At 35.9% G+C, this 18,784-nt stretch overlaps 1 protein-coding gene across 1 annotated transcript; it reads right to left on the bottom strand.

Moving 5' to 3' along the window:
• Nucleotides 1–6,970: 6,970 nt before the first annotated feature.
• LOC124645291 lies at nucleotides 6,971–7,801 on the bottom strand. Its single transcript, XM_047185092.1, has one exon. It carries the CDS (start codon nucleotides 7,799–7,801, stop codon nucleotides 6,971–6,973), a length of 831 nt encoding a protein of 276 aa, XP_047041048.1.
• Nucleotides 7,802–18,784: the final 10,983 nt, after the last annotated feature.

Genomic DNA, 18,784 nt, shown 5'->3' with positions numbered 1-18,784 from the left:
GTGGAATAGCGCGGGTGTCCGCTTCCAAGTACAGGAAATCACGTCAATAGATGAACATAGTAATACTTCACGGATATTTTATTACTTAAGTGATGAACATATGAACACAGTAACACTATGCTAATGCTAACTGCTTACTATGCAGGGCACCCCCCATTTTCAGCAAGCCAGGTAGTTTATTCCAATGAGGTATATGGTTATATAACACTGCGTGATACATGTGCTTACGTTTGTAATACGAACGCTTACATGAACTATAATCACACCTGCAATTGTGAAGCTAATTACACGAAAGTCTTTCAGCCTGAAAATACCGTGTAGGTACTCTGCTGAAAAATGGACGACGTCTGCGATCTACTGGTGGCGGCTAACCGCGGTAACAAGGTACAGCATAAGTGGAATATTAAGAACCTTGCTTGCTCCGAAGCTCTCTCTGCACTCACCAACACGCACGCCCGGCGCGTTGAGTACCTATGAGCAAATAAATCGACCCAACTTGGGGGATGCAGCAGTCCAGCTGTGGACGTTTATAGGTTAAAGACGCGTAAAACCATAGAAAACAGTTTTCAATAAAAATACACGTGTCTTCTAAACAACGTGTCGGTGTAACTTTACAATGTCATATTTACGCACATCAAACAAAAAACAAACTTATTAGGAAAATGCAACGAGCGCGCCGTGAACAACATTGTTCGTAAATAAATTCTACGATAATTATGTGTCTATAAATCACATAAGTGTAGTATGCCTGAAATGACGGCAAATCAATTTGCAATAATAATGATCAGGTATCGAAATATATGCTGTGTATGACTCACAAATGAGCCGTAACATTTGATTCGAATCAACTAATATTATCCGATAGCATAAATCATACCAACTTACACTATATTTAGACAAAATTAAAGACGTATATTATGGAGTTTTGATAAACGGAAATAAGGATTCCTATTTGTTAAAGCTTTGCAACACCATTCATCATTCAGTCATCATCATACCAACCAATTGCAGTCCACTTCTGAACGTAGGTCTCACCCACAATTACAATGCTACAACATTACAAACTTAAACTCAAAAACATTTATTCAAATTAATTAGGTCGATAAATCAGCAATTTTCAAAAAAGACAGCCCCCAAAACGCCCCTTCTTCACCACTTCCTATGTGTTTATGCTGGGAAGAAGACGTGGAAGGTACATACTTACTTAAAATTAATTTTAATCATAGATGAATTCAAATCTCGTCCCAATAGAGTACGGATACAGAACACGAGGAATCTGATAATCTGCTAAGGATGATAAAGTTACTACATGCTTGTTAGGATTCTAAGAAATCCTTTACGTTGCAAGCACTAAGCGCTGAGTAAGCGCTTTATATCAGAAAGCAATTTCATGTGAAGAGCACTAAGCTGCATCTGCTTCGTAGAATATTAGATATTGCATTATCTTCCGTGAATATTTTATTACTTTTATATCCGCATATTTTTCAACGTGGAATTTATAATATTGAACTACACACACAACAGTTCATTATTTTAAAAGTCAGTTTGCATTCTTCAAGTAAAATATTACTATGTATTATGTTTCCAGGAAACAGTCTTTTACAACATAATTACGGTTTATACTGTAATATGTTTTATGTTTATTTATTACCTATATTTTGAGTTCCATATGCATAACAACGGTATTCCATTTCAACACTTAGTGGTCCGCTGACCGTTAGTTCAGATAAAGTATATTCTACGACAAGTTTAGTCATTGGTACCTGTCGAGATAACCACATTGTTAAGGTAAGTAACGGGTGGCAAAAGCCGGCCAAGTGCGAGACGGACTCGCGTACGTAGGGTTCCGTACCATCCAAACTAATCTATACTAATATTATAAAGCTGAAGAGTTTGTTTGTTTGTTTGTTTGAACGCGCTAATCTCTGGAACTACTGGTCCGATTTGAAAATTTCTTTCAGTGTTAGATAGCCCATTTATCGAGGAAGGCTATAAGCTTTTTATCCCTCTACGGGAAGTAGTTCCCACGGGATGCGGGTAAGACCGCTGGCAGAAGCTAGTATTCTATACATATTTATGGATATCGGGCAAAAATGAGCAAAAAAATCACGTTTGTTGTATGGGAGCCCACCGAAATATTTATTTTTTTCTAGTTTTCAGTGTTTCATCAAAATTTCGATACAGCCTGGTTACAGACAGACGGACGGACGGACAGAGGAGCGAAAACAATAGGGTCCCGCTTTACCCTTTGGGTACGGAACCTTAAAAAGCATTTAATAGTTTATGTTTGGTCACCGTAGGCACTACAATTACAAATGTCAGTATATTACCTTTTTTACCTCATTTATAACGGCTAGTTCGCCGCACTTCCCTTAACTAGGTAAAAGCCATAGCCCAGTAGCCCATGTCCTTTGTCAAGCTTTGCCAATATGTATACTTACTAAACATTTAAATCAGTTTTTGGTGTAAAAGCTCGACAAAGCTCGAGTAGCTTTCGTGTTATAATATTAGTAGGGACATCACGATCTTACCCAATCAATCTATACGAATATTACTAAGTATTTACCGGGGCATTACCCACGAAGGCAATGGCCGTCAATAAAGGCACACCACTCAACACGTTAGCACCACTATTCATAAACAGCAAGTTTTTCATTCACCACTCGCGTATAGGCAATGAATTAATTCAGAATGCATTAGGAATTAAGAACATGATCTAATATAAAGAGACTTCGGAACGGATTGCATGTGCAGTTTGCACGCGATTCGCATCTGCATCCGCATTTTAATACTCCTAGCGTAACAATAACAAATCGTTTGTTTTTCGAGGAAATTTCTACGCTTAGGTACACTAACATTTTGATTAATTAATAGTGCTAGCTAGCTTCTGCCTGCGGCGGCTCCTGAGTTCTTTATAAGCAAAGCAATAACTTATCCCAACCTTTACTCTAGGATAATGTAGTTTTGTAAAAGCGTCACTTGGTCCTTTAGAACCGGTACCCAATCCCAAATTATTCTTATTCTTATTCTTAAGTTTACAATCAAATTCTACCTCTTTTAAATAGTAGATGTACATACATACAATACGCAACACTTATATCAATATAGGTACACTTATTTACCGGTGATAAATTTTGAGCCTCACAGGAACGATTGATGAACGATGCTACGAAAGCCTGATCGATGATCAGAGCACCTCATTTGGTTAATTACTCTACCTACAACGCTAAGTTCATAGCTAGGAGTTTGAACTTGTTTTCTTTTCCAAATTATATGACAATCAGAGGAACGTAAAGTGTAACAAAGACTTACAATGCCCCCTTTGTCTTAATACAAATAAAAGAAAAACCTTTATACAAATATTTTTTTTTTATTTAGTATTATTTTTGTATTTATTAAATTTTTTTATTGTATTTTTTTTATTGTTTTACTAGGATAGTTTTTTTTGTGTTGTAAATATCTATGTAAATAAAGAACATTACTTTTAAATAAAAATAAACCGGCCAAGTGCGAGTCGGACTCGCGCACCGAGGGTTCCGTACAAATGCTGTATAGATAAAAAGTGAGTTTCGCGCCAACCGTTCAGTTTAGAACAATCGTTATGGTTTTTGGTTAATTTAAACATAGTTATGGTAATTTCGTGAGAGTCAAAATAGTTAATATTTTTTATTTATTTATTTATTTATTTATTTATTTATTTATTTAAGGCAAACCAACTAAATACACACACAGACATTCATGGTAATCCATCATTCACATATAAGATAGCATTGCATGTATCTAAATTAAAGGTAAGCACAACATTACAAAAGATTCTCACAATACAATAATAATAATATGCTTAGTTGCTTAAATTATAATGAATTGGTAAATTAGAATTATAACATCATGCATTAAATTAAATTGATTAAATTAAATTAAATAATATTGATTTCATGTATCTATATGTTATCAGAATAAAATTGAATGAAAAAATAAAAATAATTGACTTAAAATTAAATAAACTTAAAATTAAATAAACTTAAAATTAAAACTACATGTGGGTACGTACAGATTTCTTAAAGCTATTGAGGCTGTTTGAAAATATGTCGAAGTTACAGTCATGAAAAATTTCGTTACAATGTCTGAGAATATAGGTAAGAGGAGCGTTACTACCATACTTTGTTTTACGGCCACTAGGAGCGAAGGGCTTATAGTTATGCAGCCTAGCCGACGTTCGGGGTATGTTAATGTTAATGGATGCCAGAAGTGTTGGGCAGTCCACTCTTTGATTTAATATTTTAAACAAGAACATAAGACCCGCAAACTTTCTACGCCAGTGTAAAGAGTTCATTTTGAAATGCTTTAGTCTGTCTTCGTAGTCTTTGATTGCTTTCTTTATACCTGCTATATAAGAGAGTCTTTTTATAAATTTTATTTGGATTCTTTCGATGCGTTCAATGTGTATTTTATGTACTGGGTACCATACGATGGAGCAATATTCTATATGACTACGAACTAATGCGAAAAACAAAGTTTTGAGTGCTGCCAAATTTCTAAATTGTTTTGTACTACGGTTAAGAAAAGCTAGCATTCTGTTGCTCTTGTTAATCGTAAGATCTGTGTGAGTGTTGAATTTCATTTCAGAATCAATGGTTATACCCAGATCTTTGACTTCAGATACTTTACTTAAAACTTGATTATTCATTTTGTATGATGAATCAAATTTGTGTTTTTTACGTGAAAATTTTACGTGATAACACTTGGCAACATTCATCATCATACTGTTCTTCTCACACCACACACAGAGCCTATCAATATCCTCTTGTAAGAGTGACTCATCATGTTTGGTCATAACAACCCTATACAGCTTTAAATCGTCGGCGTACATTTCAAAATGAGAGTTACGTATAGAGTGTTTAATGTCGTCTATGAACATGTTGAATAGTACTGGGCCCAGATGAGACCCCTGTGGTACTCCAGATGTAGGTGCAAAGCTGCGGGATGAGTGTCCATTAACTACAACTCTTGCGGTTCGGCCAACCAGGTATGACTCAAACCATTTTAGAAGTGGGCCGTGAACACCGAAAGTGGTTTCGAGCTTTTGCAGCAACACACCGTGGTCAACCTTGTCAAAAGCTTTGCTGAAATCACTATAGACAGCGTCGACTTCTTTACCATTGCTCATATAGGCTAAAGTTCTCTCGACAAAGGTAACCAAGTTTGTCGCTGTAGATCTGTTTCTAAAGAAACCATGCTGATGCTCCGTTATTGAGCTTTTAATATGCCAGTTCAAAATAGGACACAAAAGAGATTCAAAAACCTTTGCTAACGTAGGCAATATACTGATAGGCCTGTAGTTGCAAATATCAGTTTTATCACCTGATTTTAGAATTGGAATCACGATGGCTTCCTTCCAGATCCTCGGAAAAATCCCTTCAGACAACGACCGATTGAAAATCATACACAATGGTTCTGACAAAAGTTCAGCACACTCCCTGATAAATAACGGAGGTATCCCATCAGAGCCCGAGCCCTTAGCTATATCCAAGTTTTTAAGTTTTCTCTGTATGCTTGTTTTAGATAGCGTTACATGATGTAAGTTGTTGCTATTGCAGGTGTTATGGATGTATGTAGGGTTCGGTACAATATTAGAGATAGGGCTATAAACTGAAGCAAAGTTCCCCGCGAATAAATCAGCAATGCTCAAGCCATCGGTTGCAGTACTATTATTGAGCCTCATGTGTCTCGGAATAATGCTCTTAGCGTCGCGTTTGTTTTTTATATAAGACCAGAAATATTTGGGATTCTTAATTATATTATTTTGAACATTTTGTAAATACTTTTGATATAATTCTTTTATTTTACGGGATGATCGATCCTTAAGAAGTAAGTATTCATATTCATCTCGTTTGTTTTTGTATTTTTTCCTCCTTTGTCGACATTTTTCTTTTTCTTTCAACATTTTAATTAGGTTACTGTTGTACCAAATTGGATACAAATTTTTAATTGCACTCCGTCGAGGAACGGATTCAGCAATAATCTCTCGTAATACTAAATAAAAATTATCAACAGCCGTATCAATAGTATCTGATTTTAAAACAATATTCCAATTTATTTCTTCTAGACGTTTTCTGATTTTGTGATAGTCCGCGTTTTTGAATTTGTAAATCATAGTCTTTTTATTCGTAAGCGGTTTGGGAAGGTTGAGATGAATGGCAATCTGCAATGGCGGGTGAAAATCATCTACTTTAGATATGACGTCACAGGACCGCGTGACCTTAATCGGATAAATCAAATTGGATATGACTAGGTCTAAAATTCTATTCTGTTTGTTTTCTATAGCGTTATACTGGTATAGGTCATTAGAAGATAAGAATTCTAAAAAAACTTTACCGATATTATTTGTGTCAACATTAGGTTCCGCATGTTGATGAGCAGAAGATTTGGTCCATTTAATGTTACCTAAGTTGAAGTCACCTATAATAATGACAGAATCATCGTTAATAGCACTACTAACTTTATTCGTGAAGTAGGTTATTAAATTAATATTTACTGGTGGAGCCAAGTAAGTCGCACATAAGTGGATTCTTTTAGATGTTTTAAGAGTAGAGTTAGTTGGTAAGTCTAATGTTACCCATAGGTCCTCGCAACAAGACTCAAAAGATTTATTTCTATACGCATTTATAGATTTAATAACTGCTATTAGCACGCCACCTCCTTCCCTACCCCCAGAAAAAGTTCCCGACTGCCTATCTCTCCTAAAAATTTGGTAACGGTTATCTAAGATTTCTGAGTCTAACACACTTTCATTCAGCCATGTTTCAGTAAGAACAATTATATGAACATTCATTGTTAGCACATTCAAATAGATTGTATCTAACTTTCCACGGATACTTCTTGAATTTTGGTAATAGAATATTAATTCACTGAATTTATATAATTACTAGTACTACACAGGCAGTGGCAGAATATAATTGAAACAAAATGACTAGTCTAGTTTTTTCAGACATTCTAAACTGGTTATAGTACGTACTGTAGAACCTTCCTCCTTCCTGACGAAAACTCTTCCGTTTCTGACCCACACGAATTTATACTTTTTCTCCTTGGCTGCTATCCTGGTGGCTGCATGCAATGACTTATTAGCCTTGGTGAGGTGTTCACTTACATATACGGGGGATAATTTGTCTCCGTAGCCCAGGAGCTTCGTGTTCAATTTGTTATTGGGGTTTGATCTGTTATATAATGAGATTGCCCCAAGCAGATTGTCGCGCTTAATTTTGCTTGGTAGTTTGCAAATAACTGCTCTTGGTTGGCTAGTGGATGCGTTTAGCTTTTGTACTCTAGAGCATGATAGTATTTCATTTTCAGTAAGAGGATAGGACACAACGTTGCTAAGTTGCATTACAGTATTTACCAAGTTTTCTCGTTTATGTTCAGGTAAACAATGGATTTCTATATTGTTTTGTCTGGCATCTTGTTCCAATTGTCCAATTCTAGCTTCCATGTCTGTTATCCTTTTTAGTAGGCAGCTGTTTTCACTTCGCAGAGATTTTACTTCCTCGTTGCACTCTTTAAATTTAGCCGTCATGTCTTCAAATTCGGCGTTCATAAACTTAATAGATTGTTCGAAACTAAGGATTTCCTCTTTCATGAAAGCGAATTCATTAGATAGGGCATTCTTGATTGCGGAACTTATTTCGGTTCTAATGATCTCTATGATTTCCGAGCGCTGTAACAGGTGATGAACAGGGTGCCTTTCTTCAAATTCAATTTCGCCATCATTCCCCTTTTTCCTCTTATGTGTGTTAACGTTCGCCATTGTTGAGTCATTTGATTTACTTGAGAAGCTGAGGCATGGCTGCGTTTGATTACTATGTTTGTTTGTAGACTCCGAAACCGCTGGCGAGGTAGGAGGAGTTCTTTTTAACGGCATTGTAAACAGTCGTGACCAAACAGAGTATCAGCAAAAATTATTCGAATAAAATAAGGTAACAAATTTTATTGCGGAATGTTTTTGTTTAGAAATCGGGGTTTCCAATATTTGACAAAGAAATCAAAAATAAAGTGTTTTGGATAGACAAAAAATCTCTGGTGTCTGGCCGGAATTGAACTCAGTCCGCAGTATCCGAGGCAGGCGTCGTAGCCACTGCGCCAAGCATGCGTTATTGACAGTGGCGAAATTTCTGTTTCTGTCCTAGCAATTTGTTGGGTCGACTTGCCGATGTGGTTGCGGAGTTGGTTGGTACCGTTATGACACAGTCCAAAGTTCACTTCGACGCTCACTTTTTTAGTTCAAAACAAGTTCGTTATTTAAATAAAATGATGTTTTGAGATAGTTCCACTACATGTATCGCTTTAACTTTTTCACAGAATGTCACTCACATATTGTTCTTCGTAAATGTAAATACTTTACAACAAATAAGTTACTTTAAACAACTTTAGCGAATTAAAATTGTACGGAGAAACTGACAACGGGTCTGTACTTGGTAGCGCACGGACGACCCAATTTTATAATATAACTAAAATAGTAGGCCAGTACCTTGTAAAAGTTATTTTATTGAAGTTATTTATATACAACATTTTATAGTCATCATTCAGAAATCTGATTGAAAATAACTAATTATGTCTTAAAGGTCATGGGGCATATCTGACCCGCTTTGTAAAAAGTGGCGGACATGAATCAAAGTCGTTTTAAATCGTTGAGAATGGTATGACGTTTCTTTGAATATAAATATTTTATTAAAATTCCATGGAGACGAATGTCCAGGATCGTTTGAAAAATATAAAAGACAAGCAGTTTCAGAGGATTGTACAGGTTGCAATGCTAGTTTTTATTGGTAAAGACATTTCATAAAGAAGGAAGGTGCCAATCCGGATGACCAGGATCTGATGAGGATCTGGAAACCCAGAGAAATCGAGGGCAACTCTTGAATATTGTAGGCACGCATCGAGTCATAACCAGACATGTGAGTGTATTTTTGAGGGTACTGGTAAACTGAAGGTTTGGAGCTGATTTGATTATGGAGACTACAGAGAGTCAAGGGAACTCCCGAACGGTATGTTGCAACTACCACGTGTTTGGGCTTATTTTATTCGTATTGGCGAAGACTTTCCACAAAGATAGGTTTGACTGCCATTGTGGGATCGACAGCTAAGATCAGATATAGTTATGGGAACTCCTTTACAATTTATAACGTAACCTTGTGTTGGAGCTTATTTTATTTTAGGTGATGAGAATTCACTACTAACTTGGGTTAAAGCAGCCATTGCAGGAATGGGATCTTTTATTTTTGAGGGATTAATCACCTAAAGAGCCCCAGTTTCAGGTTTTTTTCCGCCTGGTTTCTAGAGCCTTGACAAAAGTGTAATTCTGTCCCTTTCTTTGTTTTATAAAGTCGGCATTATTTTATTTTGTAGCATTTTACAAACAAATCCAACTTCAAACATATAAAAAAGCAACAAGAAAACAAAAGCAAGAAAGAAATTAAAAAGATGTTAGGTGCATCGGTCTAGAAGTCGGTGTCTAGAGGATGCATCTATATTTATTTGACCACCGAGATCTAGACCGATGCATATAAACAGTTTTCTTGTTGTTTTAGAAGTTGTTCTTTTTTTTTTGTAAAAAGTTTTTATTTTTATAACTTTTGTGAAAAGTTCTCGTCAATACGACTAATATAAGCCCAAACACGACGTAACTAAAACATACTGTTGAGGAGTTCTCTCGACTTTCTCACGTCTCCATCATCAGGTAAGCTCTAAACCTTCACTGTTTGACAGTATCACCAGACATACATCTGAGAATCAAGTTTTAATCCTATGCATGCCTACAATTTCTGATAGTTGCCCTCGATTTCTCAGGATTTCCATCATCAGATCCTGACCTGATGACAATGGAAATAAACGGCGAGTATACTCTTTCACTACAAAGAAATGATTTCTCAATTCCGTCAAACTTGGTCGTTTAAATTCCCCATTGAAATGAGGAAAATATTTAATGTTTACACCTGATTTTCTCTAGATTCCCATGGTTCACATTGATGCGACTAATGCCATAGTAAATCAGAGCCTTTATCATTATACTGTGCTATATTTCGTTCGTATCCGCCGTGGGTATGGTTTTCATACTAAGGTGCCCAATGACCATTGAATGATTTAAAATTTTTCACAGTTTAGAGGCCATTATATTTAAGAAGTGTTTGATATGAATTTCACTTTTTATTCAAAACGTTAATATCTCTACGCGTTCATGTGAAAAAGGGTAGGTAGTAAGTTTATAATTATTAAAAAAATATTTTATGTCATGTAAGCAAAAATAATATTTTAATATTTTATGTAACTTCAAATTTATCATTTTCGCAATTTTTCCTTTATCTGTACTATATAACGTTGCTTCGTGCCGAATTTTAAGATTCTGAGTTCACGGGAAGTACCTTGTAGGTTTTGATTCCCTAGCGTGTGACGGAAATTCGTCTAAGGTGTCGGTAAAACTGCTGTATCTTTTGATCGCGTTAACTTAGAAGTTTGATTTTTTCATTGCTTAAAGGGACAATAGACCTAGGTATTTGGTATAAATTTCAATTTGGTACCTTTATTCGTTCGTGAGAAATAAGGTAGTAAGTTTCATTTTATAAAAATATTTTTTTTATATTATATAACAAAAAAAATGAGATTTTCGCAATTTTTCCTATATTTGCATTATATAACAATGCTTCATGCCAAATTTCAAGATTCTGAGTTTACGGGAAGTACCCTGTAGGTTTTGATTCCTTTGCGAGTGTCGAGAATTTGTTGAAAATATCGACATAATCGGTTGTATCTTTTGATTGGCTTGGCTTAGAAGCTTGATATTTTCACAGCCTAAAGGGACAATAGACCCGAGTATTTCATGTGAATTTCAGCTTGATACGTCCACGCGTTCTTAAGATAAAGGGTCTTGACAGACAGACAGACAGACAGACAGACAGACAGACAGACAGACGGACAACAAAGTGATCCTATAAGGGTTCCGTTTTTTCCTTTCGAGGTACGGAACCCTAATAAATAAAAAGTCGACCTATCAATTAATCGATCACCATAATAGGAAGATATGGGTTAAGAACACATTATATAATATTTTTTTCGTCAAGTAATTTTAATTCTAATTCCGATATTAAAATTATGCGCACTATTTGTACGAAAGAAAAGATTGGAGTCGATAAAAATAATTTATTAGCACCGATTTGTTCCGTAACAAGTCCATTTAAGATTTGGATACGGTAGTTAAGTTAAGTAACCCCTCGGTTAACTGAGCACTGTATTCATTGAACTCTTTTGTTCTCGGTTCAGTTAACGGGAGAGGTTAGAGGAAGTGGCTAGTTAAAACATTATTATCTCAATTTATATTTAGATTTTATTTTACTTGAAAGGATCAAAGGAAATGAACCTACATGGCAACAACAGGCACAATGGTGATATAGAAATGGGTGCCTATGGATTGGACAACACCAAAACTTCAATCATGCGTTGTACTAAGTTGTCTAAAAAAATTAAAAGCTGGTACAAGTTTTTAACCAGTCAAGTTCGGGTTACAAGAGGACACAAAATCCATCAGGCCATAACAGTAGTGGATAGTCTTTGCTGTCGTCAAGACATACCTCAGATTTATTTTAACCGACTTCCCAAAAAAGGAGGAGTTTATACTTTCAGACGTTTATATTTTTAATGTTGCTTTGAAAAACATTTAAGCCTGATTACTAAGAATGCATTTAAACATGACTGCTACGTAACCAATCAGACTCTACGGCAAGCCTTTAAATACTAACACTTGTAAGCTTACATTACACAATATAGAACACTTGTGTTTCCTTTAGAAAAACGAGCAAACGAATAAATTCCTTGTTTACGTTAAATACGAAGATAATTGTAAGTACGTATTACGTGGCTGTGGTATTAAGTACGGCAGCTCTCCGTGACCGTGGGGAGCCTTGCACTTGCTCGCTCGCTCCACTGCATTACGTTACTGCACTTGCACATTGGTAAGGCGTACACTGTGATTATTCTAACGATATTTTGTAAATTTTATTAATAAATACATTCAATATAAAGCTAAGCGTGTCATGGTAGATGGTAAGAGATTATTTTTGAAGTGGATACCATTTGTTTAGTCAAGTTTCAAATAAGAAAGCTACGATCAAAACTATCAATCCAATGCCAGCTAAACCGTTAGGAACCATGTTTCACCAGAGTAAAAGTTTTAAAACGATATCGATGTACGATTATCTCTTCGACTTATCAGAACAGATATATAAAGATACTCGAGCCTAAACTAGTACTTTCTCGCATTTAAACTGTTTCCGCGGTCGTTTACATTCTCGGCTCGTATTTTGTCGTATCTGTAGACAAGTAGACAAACCGGCCGGGAGTGAGCCATGGGCCACAGCACTGCGCTTTGCTCAACGAATAGCATCCTCAACGCTTTCACGTCCGGCAGAGCATTATCTATACTTCTATACTATTGTATAAAGAGGGAAGATTTGATTGTTTGTTCGTTTCACATGATTAGTCTGCGAAAAGTGGAAAACTCTTTCAGTGTTAGGAAGCTACATTATCTGCGCTGAACATGGGCTATGTTTCATCCGGGTACGAGAAGACGTTCCCCCAGAAAATGGGTGAAACCGCGTGCAATAGCTGGTCAGTTGTAATCGGCTGCTGAACAAAGCGTTTAGTTTGCCGTGCCTGACACATGCGACGGATTGTATAACTCTTAGCAGGTATTACGAAGACGTTTGATAACATGTAATTTATGTGTTACGACTCCCAAGGGCTTTTGTTTGTGATACAGACGCCTTTATATAATTGTTTCGAGTTCGAACTTCGGTTTTAATGCTTTTGTGTTTTATTTTTTTTTTGTTTGTGACTTGTAATTTGATATGGATGAGCTTTTTAAAGTTTAGCTTTTAGACCTTTTGTTGACCTGTTGGATCACAGAAAGGGTTAATAAAACGAAAAAGAAACACCATCTTTTATTCGATATAAAGCTAATAGTTGGATTTCTAATGGACTAGGTGTAAACAAGAAAAGCATCACAAATAAAGTCTTAGAAATTCATTCCGTGGGTGCATGATCTGCAATAGTATGGTTTATATAATAGAGTATAACCATCGTTCCTTTAGTATGATAAATACACATGTTTAAAATATGTAGACTGCCGACTCCCGTAACCCACATACCCACATAAACAACATTCAGTCGCGTATAAAACTGCCGGCAGAAATAAGTTTTTATTCAGCCGTTGTGTAAACCGCGGCTTCCCACTTTCTACTGAGTGATGCTCACTGTCCATCAAAACTACATCAGGTAATACACCAACACAATCCACCATTTAGTCTCTAGCTTCCTCAAGAACAACAAATTATTTATTTAAACTTCCCTTCTAATTAATATTTATGACGTATTTAATTAAATAGAATATCTTTTCTGGTCGAAAAGTTACGATATCCTTATTGTAATAATAGGTTATGGACGGCGATTTATTTAATCGCCTATTAGTATCAATTAAACTTTATTGTTTTGCGGATGGAAATCCGAACGCTATTAAAAACAAAAAAGTCAAATATTTGCCTGTTTTTAAGTCAAAAACTGACTAAGTACACATGTCTGGTATGACGTCACAACTTCTTTGGTTTAGACAATAAAATGCCGGCCGCGACCGTCTCACTTTAGCTTTCAACGCCCTTTATTAATGGTCACCTAAGACCGATATCCATCGCACTCCACTCGCCTCGTGAGTATATTACGAGCTGTCTTCTTATACAATTTCACCCGTTTCTTCCCACACTTAATAGGAACTCGCTATTAAAATGTTACGAGGCAGTAACCTGAGTAATTGTGACCAATTTTTGAGCGTTTTTATTACCCATGCAAGTATCAAATTGTTATCTGGAGCAGTTAAGTTGGTGTTACGCTTCAGAGATGCCACGTTGCATTTAGTACCCCATTAGTTTGCTATAGTTGTTATTGAGGTAGGTTGTAATAATATCAGATTTGATATCAATTGTTGACGTAATAAAAGAAAATAAAAATAGTATGTGAGGTAAGAATTTTGATCATGAATATTCTTCCTTTGGTCTGTCTGTAGGAAGAAATTGTATGAAAACGGTAAGTATAAGTGTACATATCATCACTTAAGTATCGTAACAGTGTAAGGACCACACATTTTCTCAGCATATACAAAGTATCTGTATCTACTGTCAACAACCGCGTACATAAACACTAACAAAAAGCCTCCATCAATCTAGAGTTAACAAAGTAATTTTTGGTTAACTTAATAAATCACTTTCGCGATCGCATTTCCCTGATTGGCGGCGCATTTTCATGAGTTTCACCTGCGCGCGTATAAATACAGGAAATACGACCAGCGCGCACGCAACTATCCGAACGCTCGATGCACCAATACTGCACAAGGTGCTTGCTTTAAATATGCTTTATTACTGATATTATACGCTAAATTACTTATTGGAAATACAATTAAATGCTATACATGAAAATACAAATAAAAACGTATATAAAAGAACATTAATTAGGCGTCGAAGTATCATCACTGTCGAACGTGAGCGTGACTAGTTGCATTGCCACGTTGTAAAATACACTTAATGTGTTTTGTACTTTGGTAATTAGGAATACTAACTGTTCTTGGAGTCGACTCTAGCGCCGTTCGTCATCACCATCATCATCTGTCGTATTATGCGAGTAGTACATGGAAGTCAAAGTCAAAGCTCTTTAATCTGTGTGCATTGGTTACAATAGTTTTAATACATAATATTAATCATTTTTAAATTTGTTAAAAATATGCAATATCTCGACATGTTAATGGCTTCCTAGTGTTGCAAATGGACAAGATGATTCGTATCTGCGGGGAGTACCATATGGCAACATCTGCACACTTCCCGGCTATTACTTTTATACGTAGGAAGCAGATACACATTTATATAAAGTGTTACAGAATGATGACTATGCGATAATTTCTGCTTGTAACTACTCTGTTACTTAGAAGTAAAACTAAGTATTGTTCGAGCAAAATGCAAGATTTAATTTGAGCACTGGTTTATTCATGAGCAAAAATAATCTGTTGACTCATAATACGATTTTTATAATCACAGTGGCACATAGAGTGTGTGTGCGTTTTTATTTCTAAGTTTATACACAGAAAAGGGCAAAATAACGGCAAAAGCCGACGCATACCGTCCGTATCAGAAACAAATAATCGTTAAAAAAACCATATTCATAATCGAAACACGTGGATATCTGAGTTCATTCACTGGGTCGCGCATTCCCCGACTTTTAACGGTCCAGAGCCCTTATTATGAGAGGCAATATTCAAAGATAAAAAGGTAAAAAAGTCTCGATACGTTGCCTACGAAACCCGAGAGGCATCAATCTGAGACCATGCTAAAGCCCACCGGCATACTCCTGCTAGTTTTTTTCTTCTGATTATTAGGCCACATTAAAATATCGGCCAGCGAGTCTTAAACTTTTGTCGTAAGTGCTGTACTGTTTTGTTTTCATTTGTTGTCAAAAATAGCAATTTTAAACATATTTTCGATATAAAAAAAGTTACTTTGAACCTATTTATCCAGTACGTAAGGAAATAATCCGTATGTATCTCTTACTTATCTTCAAAGAAATTATTTTAAACGACAATAATAAAAATCGAATAAACCCCTATCGGAATATTTATAAACATCAGCTTATAAATGATCACCTCTTCTTATTCCTGTACAGTTATAAATGTCTTGATAGATTCCACGCCACAATCCCTATTTATTATAACGAAATCGAGGAGCCGATTTATAATACTTTATCTGAACACAATTATCAAAGATTGAGAACCGCTTCATTTGAGAAGAGGACCCCTTAAGATTTATTATGTACAAGGAAGAAGGTTCGGTTGTCTAGTAGGGTTTATTAGAAAGTCGGCTTATCTTAACATTTTTTGTGTTACGGTAAATCGGCTTGTCGGTCGTTTCCTCGGCCGTTCCGGCGCGCCGCCTCGTCCGAACGAGCCCCGGAGCACGGTGTTGACAACTTCAAGTCAAAGCTTTGCGCCTACACACATTACTTCGGATTATTTCGTTATGAGTAATCAACCTCATCCTCTGATGTTGGCTATGTGGATCTGTGGCAAAAATGTGTCTGAATGTGCACCTAGGTTGGATGCTTTTGATCAATTAGGGGCATATTAATCACTTGGGTAATAATTCCGTTCACGGTACCTAAAGCTAACATATCCACAAATGCACAAGACTGCATATTCATTCAACGACTTGAAACATACTTATATTTAAGTAACAAAGTCGCCATCTATGCGGCAAGTATAGAATCTTTGCAAAGTGAACGTTGCCAAATGGCTCTGTAGTTGCGCGTGAGTTTGAACTGAACCCTCTTGCTTTCACTGCTAGCCTTCAAAGTACTCAGACAGTAACTCGGTACATTGCAAGCTTATTTCATGAGTATTTGTTAGCACGTTTTTGCTCTAGATGGTGCTGTACAAAACTGCTCACTTCTCAATTTTACGCAATTGCATCATAGAGAATCAGCATAATTAATATTTATATTTACTTTTATAATGATACCGTGCATTCTTCTTCGTCCTGCCCTGTTCCTAAGTTATTTATTTCGTTTTGGTGCAATACGTTTTCTGCTCCCATTCCTCTTTCCTCGTTGCCGTTATCCTAACACCCACGCAATCCATCTATGCGTCTTACACCTTCTCATCACCAGCACCATACAACGACAAACGTAAACGACAAATTGTAATGATACATTGCACCAATTTATCCCAATATCATAAACCCTAAATAAATGTGACATATCAACAAACCAAAAAGACAACTACTAAAATATTGAAAGAGACTGTATCTAAAATCAAGAAGATGTTCCCGAGGGGTAACAAACCTGTCTGTACCGTTAGAAAATACATTCCTTATGAAGCAATAAAAACGTCATTGCCATTCAACAAATGACTACCGTCAACTTAGAGGAAAATAGGATTAATTAATTATAATAGTTAAAAGAGAGAGAGGTTCGATGATATTATGTAAACTGTCTTGGGAATTTCAAAGCTGTACGGGGGTCGGAACAGTCCTGGACACAATATACCACCCACCTGGACTCGTTCGAGAATCATAAACAAAATATATGGAAGCAATATTCAGTTTTAAGAGGCCTTATTCATCATAATTGAATAATCAAGCGTGGTTATGAACTGTATTTTTATTGACTAATTCCAATGAGTTCTTTTGACATAAGACAATCGTTTTTCTACTACAAGTTTAGCTAACTTTCGATTTTGAGCTAGGCACTACAGAGTCCAGAAATATTTTTATGACATTGCGAACTTCTTATGTGTTGTAAAGACCATAGCTATGGTCTTGTAGCCTGTCCCCGTGGGATCTTGTGTCAATGACCCCATACTTCTTCCAACCCTTTCATGTTGATATATTTTATTGACTAATGTCAGTTATTGACCAAGGATTAGTTTAGTATACAGTAAATCTAAGCGGCTATGGTCCTTTACGTGCCATCACAATTTATAGGGTGTCTTAAATTCTCTAACACATTTATGCCCCTTTTGACATTAATTGGCATTGATTCCAAAATGTGTCTTTGAGTATTTTATACTTAAGGTTTACATCCATAAAGTAAAGTAGTTAAAAGTTAAATATTTAAAAAGGTGTCTATTTGGTATTCCTTGTACAAATGGTTACAATTTTTAATAGAGACATGCCATATCTTACTCATTCTAGATTCTTTGATGATATCCGAATATAAAACCAGTCATATTGTCAAAAAGTTAAGTAACATTACAGATGTGAAAATGGATAATAGTCAAAAACTTTGCAGCAGATGCAATCTCCTGCCTTCACTTAGTAGCAATCTTATTTCACGTAAATAACCATACTTAAGAAGACTTTCCTAGAATAAAAATAAAATATAAATACAAAACTTTACGTTAGATCAACATAGAGTTCAAAATCAATAAAGCTCAGTACGAGTTACAAGGTAAACTCGATACCCTATCATGTCCTTACATCTTTCAACCCGGTTTTCCCCATAGCGATTAAATCACTATCGGAATTCGGGATGACAGTAAATGTTACCTTCTTTTGTTTTAAAAGATTATTCAACGTTAAGCCCAGACTACATAGAATTGATCCACTCAGGAATATTACTGTGTGGGTGGGAGCCAGTGTTTGAATTACATAATTCTGTTCGTTGTTTGTTCTTTGCTCCTATTTTTGGAGTCTGGTAATGCTGTTCTCTATGCCTTTGTCCTATATAACATACTAGCTGTTGCACGTGGTTTTACCCGTGTCTAGTGGAAAGTACTTCAAGTAACCAAAGTATGAACTATCATCGCACGTAATAACTAAACAATGAAATAATTTTCCAAATCGGTAGTTGTTTCGGAGCACAAACAAACAAATATATAGAATACTTTTCCCGCGGTTTTCCCGCGGTTTCACTCGCGTCCCGTGGGAGCTACTGCTCGCACCGGGATAAAATTATTAGCTTTTACTTATTATTTATACTTAAAGCATGTTTAAAATCGGTCCAGTAGTTTTTGAGTTTATCCATTACAACCAAACAAACCATCAAAGTTTTCCTCTTTATAATATTAGTATAGATCTAGTATAGAATAATATTGAGTAGGAGCACGTATTTTGTGATAAGAACAATCATGTATTGTGACTATTCGGTTGTTCAAGTAATGGTAATGGATGGATTGATTGATTGATGAGATGAGTGTTTTGAATGAAGCCAT

This window comes from Helicoverpa zea, chromosome 31, assembly GCF_022581195.2.
Source record: "Helicoverpa zea isolate HzStark_Cry1AcR chromosome 31, ilHelZeax1.1, whole genome shotgun sequence".
NCBI lineage: Eukaryota > Metazoa > Arthropoda > Insecta > Lepidoptera > Noctuidae > Helicoverpa > Helicoverpa zea.
This window is presented reverse-complemented; position numbering and strand designations above follow the sequence as displayed.